This window comes from Lipotes vexillifer, unplaced genomic scaffold (genome assembly GCF_000442215.2).
Source record: "Lipotes vexillifer unplaced genomic scaffold, Lipotes_vexillifer_v1.1 scaffold1616, whole genome shotgun sequence".
Classification (NCBI taxonomy): domain Eukaryota; kingdom Metazoa; phylum Chordata; class Mammalia; order Artiodactyla; family Lipotidae; genus Lipotes; species Lipotes vexillifer.
The window spans coordinates 368,239-387,329 of NW_006790438.1; the positions used below are offsets into that span (position 1 = coordinate 368,239).

The window sequence follows — 19,091 nt, forward strand, 5'->3', positions numbered from 1 at the left end:
TCCCGGACCGGGGCACGAACCCGTGTCCCTTGCATCGGCAGGTGGACTCTCAACTCAACCCCTACCAGGGAAGCCCAGCTACTCTTATATAAGATGAACCTGACAATCTATAATAGCTTCTCAAAATTGCTAAGAAGTGATCTAAGCAACCAGAGAGTTGCCTAGTATTTTGCTATAGAATATTATGAATGGGATTTAAAACTGATCTCAGAGTCAGTTTTGGTTTCCGTAAGCTGTTGTTTTATCTGACATGTGAAGGCAGTCATTTAAAAAATCCAGATGTTTGAATTTCTATTTTTTATCTTTAGAAACATGAATGTTTCTTGTCTGTTTTTTTTCAGATGTGTAGCTTTTTTTTTTTTTTTTTTTTTTTTTTTTTTTGGCATCTAGGTACTTTATATTTGGTTGGGGGAGAGGGATGATGTGGATTTGGCACCAAGTTTTGTGTTTTTTTGTGTTTTTTTTTGCGGTACGCGGGCCTCTCACTGTTGTGGCCTCTCCCGTTGCGGAGCACAGGCTCCGGACGCGCAGGCTCAGCGGCCATGGCTCACGGGCCTAGTCGCTTCGCGGCATGTGGGATCCTCCCGGACCGGGGCATGAACCAGTGTCCTCTGCATCGGCAGGCGGACTCTCAACCACTGTGCCACCAGGGAAGCCCCAGATGTGTAGCTTTTGAAAGTCTGTATTCTTGTCTATCAATATTATACTTTGGGTTAATTTTTCCATAAGAATACACATCTCCAACAGATTTTATGCATTTAGCAAGCATTTGGTGAACACAAATTCTTGCCCTTATCTATTCTTGTATATATGCAGTGTAATAATCTTTGGTGGGTTTCATGGAAATGCCATTTAATATCCAGAAACTAATTTTGTATACCTTTTTCTAGATATGTAATTATTCTATCTCTAAGAGACCATCTAATAATTTAGGTCTCATTTTGAATTGCTTTATGTGACACTTTGTTCTTATATTTCTGTATATGAGAATCAGTGAACAAAGACAAAAGTACTTGCGAAAAAAGTGAAAATTGATGGCGCTTGTAAAAGAAGGAATCCAAACCCAAGCATGTGTATAGATCCCATACTGAAAATGAACATGGATTCTTTGTTCACGGGTACATAATAGGTGATTTAGAGAAGCTGAGTTCAGGGACTTTTGTGGCTGTGTTACTAGTCAAACTAGAAAATTCATTCAGCTGAGCTTCTGTGATATATACTGACTTGTATGGTATAAACTGACCAGTGAAATGTTAACAGAAAGGCAATAATTTGCCAATGCTTGATTAATTAAAACTGTAATTTTTAATTAACAGTTTTTAATTTAAAAACTGTTCTGTAATGAGTTTCAGATTATGTCCTAAGTATGTGTTTGTCCCTCCAGTTCTGCTTCTTAATTTTTGTTTCACACTAATTCTTTGTTCCCTGTTTAAGTGGTCAGTCTAATTTTTCAAGTGTTAAAATTACAATATGATTCAAGTAGTTATTATATCTTACTAGGTCTTAAGTTATTTTCTGTGTCATATATATGTGATATGACTTTATTTAAATGCTCTACAATTACTACCTAGCAATGATGCATTTACCCTCATTCATTTTCCAGCAATTCTGTAATTGGTTGCATTTTCTTTCTTTCTTTTTTTAAAAAAATATTTATTTATTTTGGCTGTGCTGGGTCTTAGTTGCGGCACATGGGATCTTCATTCTGGCATGCAGGATCTTTAGTTGTGGCACGTGGACTTCTTAGTTGCAGCATGCAGGCTTCTTAGTTATGGCATGCATGTGGGATCTAGTTCCCCAACCAGGGATTGAACCTGGGCCCCCTGCACTGGGAGTGCGAAGTCCTACCCACTGGATCGCCAGGGAAGTCCCGGTTGCATTTTCTAATCTCTGCTTCCTTATTGGTGGGAGTAGTCTGGAATGGGGTACCCTTAGACAAATAAAGGATACCCCTGAGGGAGTGGGATACTTGAGTCATCCAAACAGAAAGGGTAGTACAGAGTCCTAAGCGAGCAGACACTGAGTTCCAGAGCCAGGTAGTTCAGTGCAGAAGCCAGGGTTGAAATGCTGATCCTAAAACAAGTCAAGTTCAAAGAGTTGGTAAGTTGAAAAACCAAGATGATTAAAGCAGTGAAGTACAGTGGTATTGCTGGTAGCCAGAGGTGGTCAGGAGTAATTCAGAAAGTAGCAAGTAACGAGTTGCATTTAGGTTAGTCCTACAGGCCTCAGGAGATTATAAGGACAGGTCTCAGATTGTTAATTAGAACCAGGTTCTGTTGGAGAAGTACATCACTGAGGCTATGTCTTAACTCTTGACTCACTGCTATAGAATGTTAACAGGAATGTAAATGTATCCTTTCCAGTTGATTATTTTTTTTAATGGTCAGATATTCCATTGGATGCTTGCTATGACTGACAGTCAAGCTTACTTGAAATGAAAGCTAATTTTATTTATTTTTATTTATAGATAAGAGTTTTAAAATATTTATTTTATTATCATTTATTTTTGGCAGCGTTGGGTCTTTGTTGCTGTGCGCGGGCTTTCTCTATTTGTGGCGAGTGGGTGCTACTCTTCATTGGGGTGTGCAGGCTTCTTATTGCAGTGGCTTCTCTTGTTGCGGAATATGGGTGCTAGGCACGTGGGCTTCAGTAGTTGTGGCTCGCGGGTTCTAGAGTGCAGGCTCAGTAGTTGTGGCGCACGGGCTTAATTGCTCCGTGGCATGTGGGATCTTTGCGGACCAGGGCTTGAACCCGTGTCCCCTGCATTGACAGGCAGATTCTTAACCACTGCGCCATCAGGGAAGCCCTAATTTTGTTTATTAAGGAAGGAAATTCTTAATTAGAATAGAGTGTTAATTACATTTTATAAAACTTTTTTTTTTTTTTTTTTTTGTTTTAATGAACGGAATATATTCACGCATTCACAGTGTACCTAGAACTGTGGGTTTTTTTGTTTGTTTGTTTGTTTGTTTGCAGTATGCAGACCTCTCGCTGCTGTGGCCTCTCCCATTGTGGAGTACAGGCTCCGGACGCGCAGGCTCAGCGGCCATGGCTCACGGGCCCAGCCGCTCCGTGGCACGTGGGATCTTCCTGGCCCGGGGCACGAACCCGTGTCCCCTGGATTGGCAGGTGGACTCTCAACCACTGCGCCACCAGGGAAGCCCTTTATAAAACTTCTTTCTTAGCTGCAATTAAAGTTTAGGTTCTCACGTGAACATTTACAGTAAATCGGTATGTTTTCTGACTTACACTCAGCAGTGTGCATACATGAGAATGTCTCCTTATCTGGAGGTAGGAATAGGCAGGTCAGTAAGTGAACAAATCCAGTTAGGAAATATAGTCAAAGAAAAATGCCAATCTCTTCAGTGATACTTTCTGATAACTTTGGATTCCTGTCTAAATTACTCTTTGTTCCTGAGCATTGTCAGATGTTAGTCTGTGCTTAGGTAATGTGTATTTTTCTATTCATGTGCGAATGTTTTATGATGTCAGTTTTGCAGGTTTCTGCACTTTGACCATGTGCTGGTAATTAGCTCAAGACTTCCTGCATCATTTTTTTAAAAACAAATTTATTTTATTCATTTATTTTTGGCTACATTGGGACTTCATTGCTCCGTGTGGGCTCTCTCTAGTTGTAGCGAGCGGGGGCTACTCTTCGTTGCAGTGTGCGGGCTTCTCATTGCAGTGGTTTCTCTTATTGCGGAGCATGGGCTCTAGGCGCGCGGGCTTCATTAGTTGTGGCTCGTGGGCTCTAGAGTGCAGCCTCAGTAGTTGTGGCGCACGGGCTTAGTTGCTCCGCGGCATGTGGGATCTTCTCGGACCAGGGCTCGAACCCGTGTCCCGTGCATTGGCAGGCGGATTCTTAACCACTACACCACCAGCGAAGCCCTCCTGCATCTTTTTTTTTTTAATGATAATAAAGGTTTATTTCTCACTCCTATGTCCTATAAAGGCTCAGCTGCCAGTCCGTTCCATATCTCCATACTGAAGCCAAGCTGATGGAGTAGCCTCTCCTGGGAACATTTCCTGTCATTGAGACAGAGGGAAAGGAAGATGGGAAACTATGTTCTTAGTGTCACTTCTGCCCACTTTTCATTGGCCAAGTGAGCCCATAGCTACTCTGGAGTTCAGCAGTGCAGGCTTTTATAATCCTCTCACAGGGAGGAGGATCAGAACATTTGGTGATGAGTAAATCAATCTACTTTATGCAGCAGGTTCTTATTTGTTATCCATTTTACACATATTAGTATATATATGGCAATCCCAATCTCCCAATTCATCACACCACCACCACCACCCCGCCACTTTCCCCCCTTGGTGTCCATATGTTTGTTCTCTACATCTATGTCTCAATTTCTGCCCTGCAAACCAGTTCACCTATATCATTTTTTTAGGTTCCACATATATGCGTTAATATATGATGTTTGTTTTTCTCTTTCTGACTTACTTTACTCTGTATGACAGTCTCGTGCTCCATCCACGTCGCTACAAATGACCCAATTTCATTCCTTTTTATGGCTGAGTAATATTCCGTTGTATACGTGTACCACATCTTCTTTATTCATTTGTCTGTCAGTGGGCATTTAGGTTGCTTCTGTGTCCTGACTATTGTAAATAGTGCTGCAGTGAACATTGGGGTGCATGTGTCTTTTTGAATTATGGTTTTCTCTGGGTATATGCCCAGTAGTGGGATTGTTGGGTCATATGGTAATTCTATTTTTAGTTTTTTAAGGAACCTCCATACCGTTCTCCATAGTGGCTGTATCAATTTACATTCCCACCAACAGTGCAAGAGTGTTCCCTTTTCTCCACACCCTCTCCAGCATTTGTTGTTTATAGATTTTCTGATGATGCCCATTCTAACTGGTGTGAGGTGATACCTTATTGTAGTTTTGATTTGCATTTCTCTAATAATTAGTGATGTTGAGCATCGTTTCATGTGCTTCTTGGCCATCTGTATGTCTTCTTTGGAGAAATGTCTACTTAGGTCTTCTGCCCATCTTTGGATTGGGTTGTTTGTTTTTTTTAATATTGAGCTCAATGAGCTGTTTATATATTTTGGAGATTAATCGATTGTCCGTTGATTAGTTTGCAAATATTTTCTCCCATTCTGAGGGTTGTCTTTTCATCGTAGTTTCCTTTGCTGTGCAAAAGCTTTTAAGTTTCATTAGGTCCCATTTGTTTATCTTTGTTTTTATTTCCATTACTCTAGGAGATGGATCAAAAAAGATCTTATTGTGATTTATGTCAAAGAGGGTTCTTCTTATGTTTTCCCTATGAGCTTTATAGTGTCCGGTCTTACATTTAGGTCTCTAATCCAGTTTGAGTTTATTTTTGTGTTAGGGAGTGTTCTAATTTCATTCTTTTACATGTAGCTGTCCAGTTTTCCCAGCACCACTTATTGAAGAGACTCTTTCCTCCATTGTATATCCTTGCTTCCTTTGTCATAGATTAGTTGACCATAGGTGCATGGGTTTATCTCTGGGCTTTCAGTCCTGTTTCGTTGATCTATATTTCTGTTGTTGTGCCAGTACCACATTGTCTTGATTACTGTAGCTTTGTAGTATAGTCTGAAGTCAGGGAGCCTGATTCTTCTAGCTCCATTTTTTCCCCTCAAGACTGCTTTGGCTATTCGGGGTCTTGGGTGTCTCCATACACATTTTACGATTTTTTGTTCTAGTTCTGTAGAAAATGCCATTGATAATTTGATAGGGATTGCATTGAATCTGTAGATTGCTTTGGGTAGTATAGTCATTTTCACAATATTGATTCTTCCAATCCAAGAACATGGTATATCTTTCCATCTGTTTGTATCATCTATAATTTCTTTCATCAGTGTCTTATAGTTTTCTGCATACAGGTCTTTTGTCTCCCTAGGTAGGTTTTTTCCTAGGTATTTTATTCTTTATGTTGCAATGGTAAATGAGAGTGTTTCCTTAATTTCTCTTTCAGATTTTTCATCATTAGTGAATAGGAATGCAAGAGATTTCTGTGCATTAAATTTGTATCTTGCAACTTTACCAAATTCATTGATTAGCTCTAGTAGTTTTCTGGTGACATCTTTAGGATTGTCTATGTGTAGTATCATGTCATCTGCAAACAGTGAGCTTTACTTCTTCTTTTCCAATTTGTATTCCTTTTATTTCTTTTTCTTCTCTGATTGCTGTGGCTAGGACTTCCAGAACTATGTTGAATAATAGTGGTGAGAGTGGACATCCTTGTCTTGTTCCTGATCTTAGAGGAAATGGTTTCAGTTTTTCACCATTGAGAATGATGTTTGCTGTGGGTTTGTCGTATATGGCCTTTATTATGTTGAGGTAGGTTCCCCCTATTCCCACTTTCTGGAGAGTTTTTATCATAAATGGGTGTTGAATTTTGTCAAAAGCTTTTTCTGCATCTATTGAGATGATCATATGGTTTTTATTCTTCAATTTGTTAATATGGTGTATCACATTGATCGATTTTCATATGTTGAAGAATCCTTGCATTGCTGTGATAAATCCCACTTGATCATGGTGTATGATCCTTTTAATGTGCTGCTGGATTCTATTTGCTAGTAATTTGTTGAGGATTTTTGCATGTATGTTCATCAGTGACATTGGTCTAGTTTTCTTTATTTGTAGTATCTTTGTCTGGTTTTGGTATCAGGGTGGTGGTGGCCTTATAGAATGAGTTTGGGAGTGTTTCTTCCTCTGTAATTTTTTGGAAGAGTTTGAGAGGGATGGGTATTAGCTTTTCTCTAAATGTTTGGTAGAGTTCACCTGTGAAGCCTTCTGGTCCTGGACTTTTGTTTGTTGGAAGATTTTAAATTACTGTTTCAATTTCATTACTTGTGATTGGTCTGTTCATATTTTCTATTTCTTCCTGGTTCAGTCTTGGAAGATTATACCTTTCTAAGAATTTGTCCATTTCTTCCAGGTTGTCCATTTTATTGGCATAGAACTGCTTGTAATAGTCTCTTAGGATGCTTTGTATTTCTGCAGTGTCTGTTGTAACTTCTCCTTTTTCATTTCTAATTTTATTGATTTGAGTCGTCTCTCTCTTTTTCTTGATGAGTCTGGCTAATGGCTTATCAATTTTTTTTATCTTCTCAAGGAACCAGCTTTTAGTTTTATTGATCTTTGCTATTGTTTTCTTTGTTTCTATTTCATTTATTTCTGCTCTGATCTTTATGATTTCTTTCCTTCTGCTAACTTTGGGGTTTTGTTTGTTCTTCTTTCTCTAGTTCCTTTAGGTGTAAGGTTAGGTTGTTTATTTGAGATGTTTGTTGTTTCTTGAGGTAGGATTGTATTGCTATAAACTTCCTTCTTAGAACTGCTTTTGCTGCATCCCATAGGTTTTGGATCGTCATGTTTTCATTGTCATTTGTCTCTAGGTATTTTTTGATTTCCTCTTTAATTTCTTCAGTGATCTCTCGGTTATTTAGTAACGTATTGTTTAGCCTCCATGTGTTTGTGTTTTTTATGTTTTTTTTCCCTGTAATTGATTTCTAATGTCATAGCATTGTGGTCAGAAAAGATGCTTGATAAGATTTCAATTTTCTTAAATTTACTGAGGCTTCATTTGTGACCCAAGATGTGATCTATCCTGGAGAATGTTCCGTGCACACTTGAGAAGAAAGTGTAATCTTTTGTTTTTGGATGGAATGTCCTATTAATCTCAATTAAATCTATCTGGTTTATTGTGTCATTTAAAGCTTGTGTTTCCTTATTAATTTTCTGTTTGGATGATCTGTCCATTGGTGTAAGTGAGGTGTTAAAGTCCCCCACTATTAATTGTGTCACTGTTGATTTCCCCTTTTATAGTTGTTAGCAGTTGCCTTATGTATTGAGGTGCTCCTATGTTGGGTGCATATATATTTATAATTGTTATATCTTCTTGGATTGATCCCTTGATCATTATGTAGTGTCCTTTGTAACATTCTTTATTGCTACTCCAGCTTTCTTTTGATTTCCATTTGCATGGAATAGCTTTTTCCATTCCCTCACTTTCAGTCTGTATGTGTCCCTAGGTCTGAAGTGGGTCTCTTATAGACAGCATATATATGGGTCTTGCTTTTGTATCCATTCAGCAAGCCTGTGTCTTTTGGTTGGAGCATTTAATCCATTCACATTTAAGGTAATTATTGATATGTATGTTCCTATTATTTTCTTAATTGTTTTGGGTTTGTTTTTGTAGGTCCTTTTCTTCTCTTGTGTTTCCCATTTACAGAAGTTCCTTTAGCATTTGTTGCTGGTTTGGTGGTGCTGAGTTCTCTTAGCTTTTGCTTGTCTGTAAAGCTTTTGATTTCTCCATCGAATCTGAATGAGATCCTTGCCGGGTAGAGTAATCTTGGTTGTAGGTTCTTCCCTTTCATCACTTTAAATATGTAATGCCACTCCTTTCTGGCTTGTAGAGTTTCTGCTGAGAAATCAGCTGTTAACCTTATGGTAGTTCCCTTGTACGTTATTTGTCGTTTTTTCCTTGCTGCTTTCAGTAATTTTTCTTTGTCTTTAATTTTTGCCAATTTGATTACTATGTGTCTCTGCGTGTTTCTCCTTGGGTTTATCCTGTATGGGACGCTCTGTGCCTCCTGGACTTGAGTGGCTATTTCCTTTCCCAGGTTAGGGAAGTTTTCAACTATAATCTCCAAGTATTTTCTTGGGTCCTTTCTCTCTCTCTTCTCCTTCTGGGACCCCATAATGCAAATGTTGTTGTGTTTAATGTTGTCCCAGAGGTCTCTTAGGCTGACTTCATTTCTTTTCATTCTTTTTTCTTCATTCTGTTCTGCAGCAGTGAATTCCACCATTCTGTCTTCCAGGTCACTTATCCGTTCTTCTGTCTCAGTTATTCTGCTATTGATTCCTTCTAGTGTAGTTTTCATTTCAGTTATTGTATTGTTCATCTCTGTTTGTTTGTTCTTTAATTCTTCTAGGTCTTTGTTAAACATTTCTTGCATCTTCTCGATCTTTGCTTCCATCCTTTTTCCGAGGTCCTGGATCATCTTCATTATCATTATTCTGAATTCATTTTCTGGAATGTTGCCTATCTCCACTTCATTTAGTTGTTTTTCTGGGGTTTTATCTTATTCCTTCATCTGGTACATAGCCCTCTGCCTTTTCACCTTGTCTGTCTTTTTGTGAATATGTTTTTTGTTCCACAGGCTGCAGGATTGTAGTTCTTGCTTCTGCTGTCTGCTTTCTGGTGGATGAGGCTATCTAAGAGTCTTGTGGAAGTTTCCTGATGGGAGGGACTGGTGGTGGGTAGAGCTGGCTCTTGCTCTGGTGAGCAGAGCTCAGTAAAACTTTAATCTGCTTGTCTGCTGATGGGTGGGGCTGGGTTCCCTCCCTGTTGGTTGTTTGGCCTGTGATAACCCAACACTGGAGCCTCCTTGGGCTCTTTGGTGGGACTAGTGGCAGACTCTGGGAGGGCTCACGCCAAGGAGTACTTCCCAGAACTTGTACTGCCAGTGTCCTTGTCCTCATGGTGAGACACAGCCACCCCTCGCCTCTGCAGGAGACCCTCCAACACTAGCAGGTAGGTCTGGCTCAATCTCCCCTGGGGTCACTGCTCCTTCTCCCTGGGTACTGATGTGAACACTACTTTGTGTGTGCCCTCCAAGAATGGAGCCTCTGTTTCCCCCAGTCCTGTCGAAGTCCTGCAATCATATCCCTCTAGCTTTCAAAGTCTGATTCTATAAGAATTCCTCCTTCTGTTGTTGGACCCCAGGTTGGGAAGCCTGACATGGGGCTCAGAACCTTCACTCCAGTGGGTGGACTTCTGTGGTATAATTCTTCTCCAGTTTGTGGGTCACCACTCAGCGGTTATGGGATTTGATTTTATTGTGATTGCGCCTCTCCTACCATCTCATTGTGGCTTCTCCTTTGTTTTTGGATTTGGGGTATCTTTTTTGGTGAGTTCCAGTGTCTTCCTGTTTATGACTGTTCAGCAGTTAGTTGTGATGCCGATGCTCTCTCAAGAGGGAGTGAGTTCACGTCCTTCTACTCTGCCATCTTGAACCAATCTCTCTAGACGATGTGATATGTTTCCATTGTACCATTATAGACATAAATCTCATGTCACTAAGTTTAAGAGGATATAAGGTAAAATTTGCTTTCTTCTTCAAAATTTCAAATTGACTTTGTTACCTTGTCATTGATTGACATATAGTCAAAGACAATAAAAAAAAAATCTATTTTTTTCCTACTAGATGTCTTAATAGTGTTACCTGAGAATATATGGAAAAATACTATACTAGTATATTCTGTCACAGGTATTGTCCTCCATTACATCTAATGTTTCAGGTTTATTTATTAATGTAATGCATTTTTTCATACACCAATCAACTGCATTTAAAGTCTTTGATCAATTGGGCAACTTGCTTGTCAACCACATATTCTCCAATGTTCCTTCTGTGCTTTCTCTCATAGCTGGGAAATGATTTCACTTTTAGGAAGATAAAGCACTAATGAGACCTTAGGAATCTTTGTTCAAAGATGTCCAGTCTACTAGAGATAAGCTAAGAAGGTGTCTGAAATGTGAATTATTTTCCGATTAGAAGCCAACACTAGATTTTTTTTTCTATTTCTTGAGGTCACAAATCAAATTCAAGCTATGTTTTAAACTCCACTGAACACCAAAGCCCTTTTTTTAACCGAGGCCATGTTTTTCATTCTTTTTTTCTGAGAAGAATATTTTGGAATAATGGATTCATAGCTTTCAAACTCTATGGTGAATGAAAAATAGTGCTTTAATAAACCTTGATCATTTGCAAATACCATTAGATGGTTTAAATAATGTGCACTTGGTGACTCCCCTAGTCTAAGATGTGTTTTCTAGACAATATGATTATTACTAATGGTACCTGGATTATTAGAACTTAAAAGATTTCTAAGCATTTTATAAATACAAATTTTTTAAGCATTTTAAGCAGTTTGAAAGTATTTTAAAAATACAAAGAATACAAAACAGTAGTGAGTAACCTCTTTAGCTCTTCCTCTCATTGAATTGTAGAAAAATTTCAGCTTTTAATTAGCTGGCAAAAATATGGGAAAATCCATAACCATATATATCTTGAAATTCTTTCTCATTAGACAGAAAGCAACACCAGCTGAGATGCTATATAGACAAGATGGATCTTAGTTTGAATGAGCAATTGTTTCTTGTGTTTGTGAGGATACATCACCAAATCTATATCCTGACTTGTGCCTCCACTCCTGGAGGGAGAATCCTTCTTAGGAAATCTTCAATGCTTAATGGAAAGAAAGAAAGTAAGGGAAGGAAGGAAGGAAGGAAGGAAGGAAGCAAGGAAGGAAGCAAGGAAGGAAGGGAGGATTAAATTAATTAAACTAGGAAGCCATTTGATTGATGTGGCTCTAATGCCTTGGTAGCCTTGTGAGAAGCCCAAAATCTAAACTTGTGCTAATGAAAAATTAGCATTTTCCATCTACCTCTACAAGGATTAAATAATGAGCTGCTGCAACCACTGACCTCAACATACCCTGAAAGGAGTTCAGGGTAGAGATGAGGAATGAGGCACTCTGTGCTCTGAGAAAAACTGTCAGTACAGGCCTTTAGACAGTTAGATATTTTCAGGAGAGGATTTTATGAGCCCAGTGCTTGCATCTCCTCATATCTAGAAAAGCACTAAAATCATTAACAATGACATCTGCTTCTCGTGACTAACAGCAAGCCTCTGCCAAAATGTGTACTTGACTGCATGTACCCCCTCCACTAAAATCATATATAACACTCTTAGAACTGCTTTTGCTGCATCCCATAGGTTTTGGATCGTCATGTTTTCATTGTCATTTGTCTCTAGGTATTTTTTGATTTCCTCTTTAATTTCTTCAGTGATCTCTCGGTTATTTAGTAACGTATTGTTTAGCCTCCATGTGTTTGTGTTTTTTATGTTTTTTTTCCCTGTAATTGATTTCTAATGTCATAGCATTGTGGTCAGAAAAGATGCTTGATAAGATTTCAATTTTCTTAAATTTACTGAGGCTTCATTTGTGACCCAAGATGTGATCTATCCTGGAGAATGTTCCGTGCACACTTGAGAAGAAAGTGTAATCTTTTGTTTTTGGATGGAATGTCCTATTAATCTCAATTAAATCTATCTGGTTTATTGTGTCATTTAAAGCTTGTGTTTCCTTATTAATTTTCTGTTTGGATGATCTGTCCATTGGTGTAAGTGAGGTGTTAAAGTCCCCCACTATTAATTGTGTCACTGTTGATTTCCCCTTTTATAGTTGTTAGCAGTTGCCTTATGTATTGAGGTGCTCCTATGTTGGGTGCATATATATTTATAATTGTTATATCTTCTTGGATTGATCCCTTGATCATTATGTAGTGTCCTTTGTAACATTCTTTATTGCTACTCCAGCTTTCTTTTGATTTCCATTTGCATGGAATAGCTTTTTCCATTCCCTCACTTTCAGTCTGTATGTGTCCCTAGGTCTGAAGTGGGTCTCTTATAGACAGCATATATATGGGTCTTGCTTTTGTATCCATTCAGCAAGCCTGTGTCTTTTGGTTGGAGCATTTAATCCATTCACATTTAAGGTAATTATTGATATGTATGTTCCTATTATTTTCTTAATTGTTTTGGGTTTGTTTTTGTAGGTCCTTTTCTTCTCTTGTGTTTCCCATTTACAGAAGTTCCTTTAGCATTTGTTGCTGGTTTGGTGGTGCTGAGTTCTCTTAGCTTTTGCTTGTCTGTAAAGCTTTTGATTTCTCCATCGAATCTGAATGAGATCCTTGCCGGGTAGAGTAATCTTGGTTGTAGGTTCTTCCCTTTCATCACTTTAAATATGTAATGCCACTCCTTTCTGGCTTGTAGAGTTTCTGCTGAGAAATCAGCTGTTAACCTTATGGTAGTTCCCTTGTACGTTATTTGTCGTTTTTTCCTTGCTGCTTTCAGTAATTTTTCTTTGTCTTTAATTTTTGCCAATTTGATTACTATGTGTCTCTGCGTGTTTCTCCTTGGGTTTATCCTGTATGGGACGCTCTGTGCCTCCTGGACTTGAGTGGCTATTTCCTTTCCCAGGTTAGGGAAGTTTTCAACTATAATCTCCAAGTATTTTCTTGGGTCCTTTCTCTCTCTCTTCTCCTTCTGGGACCCCATAATGCAAATGTTGTTGTGTTTAATGTTGTCCCAGAGGTCTCTTAGGCTGACTTCATTTCTTTTCATTCTTTTTTCTTCATTCTGTTCTGCAGCAGTGAATTCCACCATTCTGTCTTCCAGGTCACTTATCCGTTCTTCTGTCTCAGTTATTCTGCTATTGATTCCTTCTAGTGTAGTTTTCATTTCAGTTATTGTATTGTTCATCTCTGTTTGTTTGTTCTTTAATTCTTCTAGGTCTTTGTTAAACATTTCTTGCATCTTCTCGATCTTTGCTTCCATCCTTTTTCCGAGGTCCTGGATCATCTTCATTATCATTATTCTGAATTCATTTTCTGGAATGTTGCCTATCTCCACTTCATTTAGTTGTTTTTCTGGGGTTTTATCTTATTCCTTCATCTGGTACATAGCCCTCTGCCTTTTCACCTTGTCTGTCTTTTTGTGAATATGTTTTTTGTTCCACAGGCTGCAGGATTGTAGTTCTTGCTTCTGCTGTCTGCTTTCTGGTGGATGAGGCTATCTAAGAGTCTTGTGGAAGTTTCCTGATGGGAGGGACTGGTGGTGGGTAGAGCTGGCTCTTGCTCTGGTGAGCAGAGCTCAGTAAAACTTTAATCTGCTTGTCTGCTGATGGGTGGGGCTGGGTTCCCTCCCTGTTGGTTGTTTGGCCTGTGATAACCCAACACTGGAGCCTCCTTGGGCTCTTTGGTGGGACTAGTGGCAGACTCTGGGAGGGCTCACGCCAAGGAGTACTTCCCAGAACTTGTACTGCCAGTGTCCTTGTCCTCATGGTGAGACACAGCCACCCCTCGCCTCTGCAGGAGACCCTCCAACACTAGCAGGTAGGTCTGGCTCAATCTCCCCTGGGGTCACTGCTCCTTCTCCCTGGGTACTGATGTGAACACTACTTTGTGTGTGCCCTCCAAGAATGGAGCCTCTGTTTCCCCCAGTCCTGTCGAAGTCCTGCAATCATATCCCTCTAGCTTTCAAAGTCTGATTCTATAAGAATTCCTCCTTCTGTTGTTGGACCCCAGGTTGGGAAGCCTGACATGGGGCTCAGAACCTTCACTCCAGTGGGTGGACTTCTGTGGTATAAGTGTTCTCCAGTTTGTGAGTCACCCACCCAGCAGTTATGGGATTTGATTTTATTGTGATTGCGCCCCTCCTACTGTCTCATTGTGGCTTCTCCTTCGTCTTTGGATGTGGGGTATCATTTTTTGTGAGTTCCAGTGTCTTCCTGTCGATGATTGTTCAGCAGTTAGCTGTGGTTCTGGTGCTCTTGCAAGAGGTAGTGGGAGCACGTCCTTCTACTCCACCATTTTGAACCAATCTACCTGCATCATTTTTAATGAATGAAAAATAATACAACTAGAAAACTATGACATCAGTTATGTTCAAGATGTTAACTTGCTGCTTGGCCCACGTTTGTCCTTGTGCTTGTATGGCATATAAAACTTACTGATTTGTGGCTTCTTAGCAGATGGAGACTTGAGTGTAAGCAAAAAATTTTTCATGACCCATCTAGCCTCGGAAATTGGCAAGGTAATAGGGAGGACATCTAGGACTGTGAATTTTAGAGATTATAGAAGTGTCACAGTTATTTTTTCTTGTAGGAAAGGATGTGATATTTTACATCGCATAAAAAAAGCAGAGTGAGTTTTTGGGGGGAGTGTATGGGGGATTTTCATTTAACAATTACCAAAACACTCATTGTCTACAGGTTGTCTATACAGAAGATAGAAGAATAATAAGTCATGGCCGTTGCCCTCAAAGAGTTCTGTCTCTCAAGGTAGCTAAGTATATCCACAAATAGATAGGATCAGTGTGGTAAGTGTAATATAGGTATGTGCCATGTGCAGAAGCAGTTTTCGACTCTCTTCCCTCAGGCCAGGGCGTATATGCGGTTAGCTTTTATTTGTAATTTTAAGCACATTTCCAACTTCTGATGTATATCTGCTTAATTTGTTCAGTAATGTAAAAGTTACAACTTTAAGAAAGAATTTATAATGGAACAATTTATATTTTTACAGAGTAACAGCGGTATACATGACTAAGAACTTGACATCAGATTTCAGCTGGTACCATTGCAGGGCTAGAGGGTACCTATCACAATAAGATAATAGCATATCCTACTCATCCCCTTAGTCCACCACTCCTTGTCTTACCTGGTCTTGATTTTTGTTGAAGAAGTCACCATATTCCAGCCATTTAGGTGTACTGTCCTAATTTTTGGCTTCTCAAATTTCCTACATTCCACAAGACCATTGCGCAGTAATTTCACTTGTGCTATAACATTCTGAATTTGGAATCATGACATGTATTATTATCTATTAAGCCAATGAAATCAAACAGACAGAACATGCAGTAGCCAGTAAAATTGGTGTGAATTTTTTTTTTTTTTTTAAATTCAGTATCCTTCTTGGTGGGCCATTTTGGTTTCTGGGAAGCACAGGTTCACTCTCCTGCCTTGAGGCACCATGTTCAGAAGCACCACATTATGATCTGAGACTTAAATATTAGACAGTGGTGCAGTAGAATTTTTGTAACTGTTAAGTAAGTAATTTTGAGTAGCTTTTGTAAATATTGTGCAATTCTCTATTACGGTATTTTTCCCTGTCAGCTCTGGTCATTTATATAGTGAGGTAAAGTAATAGCTCCTCCACAAGCACTGATTCTTTTCTATGGTGTTCCTAGCTTTCAGACCCAGCACTTGTATGAACTAGGCATTTTTGTTACAAAGTAGTGACTGTATGGAATTTTTTTTCCCCAACAGTCTGTCCCCCCCCCCGCCCCCCCACCTTCCTAAACAAAGTCTTCAGGGAAAGGCTGCCATCTTGTGGTTTTTAAAAATACAGGATTTAAGAAAAAAATTATTGTGATATGACTGCTGAGATTTTATGTGTGTACGTAGTTGTTGTATAATACCAAAATGAGTAAGAAATGAGTACTATTAAATCTTCTCTTCAAACTACCTTTGCTTATCCTTTGGATAGCTGTTTTCTTCATTTTATTATAATATTACAATATTTTTAAAATGTTCTGTTAACTAAAGATTCCTCTGTTAAGCCCACTCTCACACATCAGTAGTAGAAATACTTGTCTGTATATCAGTTTTAATTAAGAACAGCTATCAAAAATTTTTATGTTATTAAGGCTTTGCCCATATGACTAATTAATGATAATGGGCTTATTTGGATTAAAAAATACTGATCTTTAAAATATAATCATTTGACAAAATATATCCTCAGGAACCTTAATTTTATAATGTAGAATTCCATTTAATAAAAAGTGATATTTAGAAGTAAAAGAAACCTTAATTTGAGTTTCATTCTTGGGTAGTTAATAGTATAAACAGAAAAAAATTAACTTTTCAAAATACTAGGAAGCCCCTTATTTGTAGTTAAGGAAATTTTAAAATCACCTCTTATGTAAGAAATGGAAACTACTTGCAAGCTTAGGGTCAGTTAATTCTTAGGTAATGTCAAAGGAGTTTCTATATATCATCAAGTCATAAAATTATTTTTTAAAGTAACATTTCATTTTCACTTAATCTCATCGTTTATCTTGATTTATGTCTCCGGTACATCTTGTTTTATAATATTCATTGTATTTAAAAATAGTAAATTTCCATTTCTTCAAAAATGTTTTAGTGAAGCATATAGATGCCTCTTTATAGAAAAAGGAGGACTTGTGTTCTCCCTCAGAGACAACCAGGATTCTGGTACGTTGGGCCTATGGACATTTTAGACCTAGAGCCATTCCTAATCAGGGAAGGGAAATCATTGAAAGAGAAAGTTATTATTCACCAAAAACTCTAGATATAGTGTTCCTGAATTGCTCCTGTAATTTTAGTAGGTTATGGCAGCCTTTATTTAAATTGCCTCTTCTTTTATTTCCCCCTTAAGCAGGGAGGGAGAAGGCTTCAAGTCAGAGGTATAATTTGATTTCTTGCACTTTTTCAAATGTCTTGCAGTTATGCTAAGAAAGAATCTGATCTTAATGGAGCCCAGATCAAGCTTCGAGAATATGAAGCAGCGCTGAATTCGAAAGATGCAGCTCTGGCTACTGCACTTGGTGATAAAAAAAGTTTAGAGAGCGATTTGGAGGATCTGAAGGATCAGATTGCCCAGGTAAGGTAAACTCTGCTCTTGAGCCATATTTGGCAGGTTAATTACCCCATTTGTCTTGATTGATTGATTGTAAAATTTATTTTATGCTTTTTATTTTAAAAAATTTATTAAGTTATTTTGGTGGGTGGTTCACCTGCAAGGATAACCTTGAACTAGCTAACATGTAAAGCACCCTCACCTCTCAGTCCTTGTGTCTGGATTATGCAGATCTTGTTGTTGCTCTCCATCCTCTCTGTGGTGCTTATGCTCATTCTGTTTCTTGCTCTCACAGCCTATTTCATTATTGTACCAAAATGTGAGGTAAGAAGAGAGAAGGTGTCATAATTGTGCTCTGCACACAGGAAAAAATGAAAGTCGTAGCTAAAATCGTTAGTTTGAGTTTTGAAATGTAAGTCATAGGTTTCTGTTCATTCCCTGTTGCCGTTTACCAAATTTGAGAGGTGTTTTGATGTGACACTCTGTGGTGGGACCAGCAGTTGAACCCACAGTTCTGTGATAAATGTTATCATGAGGGACTCTCATACATTAACAAATATATAGAAATTGTAATACTTGATTTGATTCAATCCGTAGGTATCTATTAAATTCATTGCTAAATGGTTACTGTATAATTTTCATTAATTCTTTTTCCTTATATTAGTTGGAAGCCTCTTTAGCTGCTGCGAAAAAACAGTTAGCAGATGAAACTTTACTTAAAGTGGATTTGGAGAATCGCTGTCAGAGCCTTACTGAGGACTTGGAGTTTCGTAAAAACATGTATGAGGAGGTAATTATATATAATTTTATGTTTTTTAAGGAATGGAGGGATCCCAAAAGGCTTTGTTATAAGCTATACGTATGAAAAATGGGAATAATTTTGTAGGCAAATTATTTAAGGCACTGATGCTAAAGGACTGCGAGGAAGAACTCAGGGTGCTATGGTAAACTTAAAAGCTTTTACTTCCATCTAACTTAAAAAGGCTTGGCTACAGCTGTTAGTTACTATCAACCTCTGCATTTGTATTAGTTTTATGTTTTGCCTAACAAATTACTTCAAATTAACAAATTACTTCAAAAACTTAGTAACTTAAACCACAGACTTTTATTATCTCACAGTTTCTGAAGGTCAGGGATCTGAGGGCTGCTTAACTGGATGGTTGTTTCAGGGTCTCTCATGAGGTTGTAGTCAGGCTTTCAGCCTGGGCTGCAGGAACCGGTTTGGAGTTCATTCGTAGGTTTTTGGCCAGAGGTATCAGTTCAGCATGGGCTTCTCTATAGGGCTTCTCATGATAGGACTGTTCGAGTGAGTGATGAGAGAGAGAGAAAGAGCAAGACAAGCCACATTAACTTCTATTAACTAATCCCAAAGTGACATACCCTCACTCCCCATCACACAGACCAACCAAGATGCACTATGGAAGGGGGATTCACACTGGGTGAATACTGGGAGGCAGCAACCACTGGGGGCTGGTTACCCAGAGCACTTATAGTTATATATGTATATCTAACAGTATCATTTATAAGCTGTAACTTCTGGTTAAGCCTTGAGGGGTGAAGGTAGCAACATTTGCCAAAAAAGAAGTATACTGTAATACAGTTGAAGAAAGGGGAATATATATTTTCTCAAAATTGAAGAGGGTTGGAATTCACCCAGGTTAGAGAACATGCAGCTAAATACATAATGTTTTAAAAAGTAATGTAATTTTGAAAACGGTGACTAATAATGCTTTTAAAATAGAAATTTAGGGCTTCCCTGGTGGCGCAGTGGTTGAGAGTCCGCCTGCCGATGCAGGGGACGCGGGTTCGTGCCCCGGTCCGGGAGGATCCCACATGCCGTGGAGCGGCTGGGCCCGTGAGCCATGGCCGCTGGGCTTGCGCGTCCG

At 38.8% G+C, this 19,091-nt stretch overlaps 1 protein-coding gene across 1 annotated transcript in view; it reads left to right on the forward strand.

Moving 5' to 3' along the window:
• LMNB1 (lamin B1) overlaps positions 1-19,091 on the forward strand; it is a 76,121-nt gene that overhangs the window by 22,168 nt on the left and 34,862 nt on the right. Inside the window, exons 2-3 of the mRNA XM_007463730.1 lie at positions 17,073-17,229; positions 17,870-17,995. Of these exons, the coding sequence (XP_007463792.1) occupies positions 17,073-17,229; positions 17,870-17,995 (283 nt within the window). The remainder of the gene's footprint in view (positions 1-17,072; positions 17,230-17,869; positions 17,996-19,091) is intronic.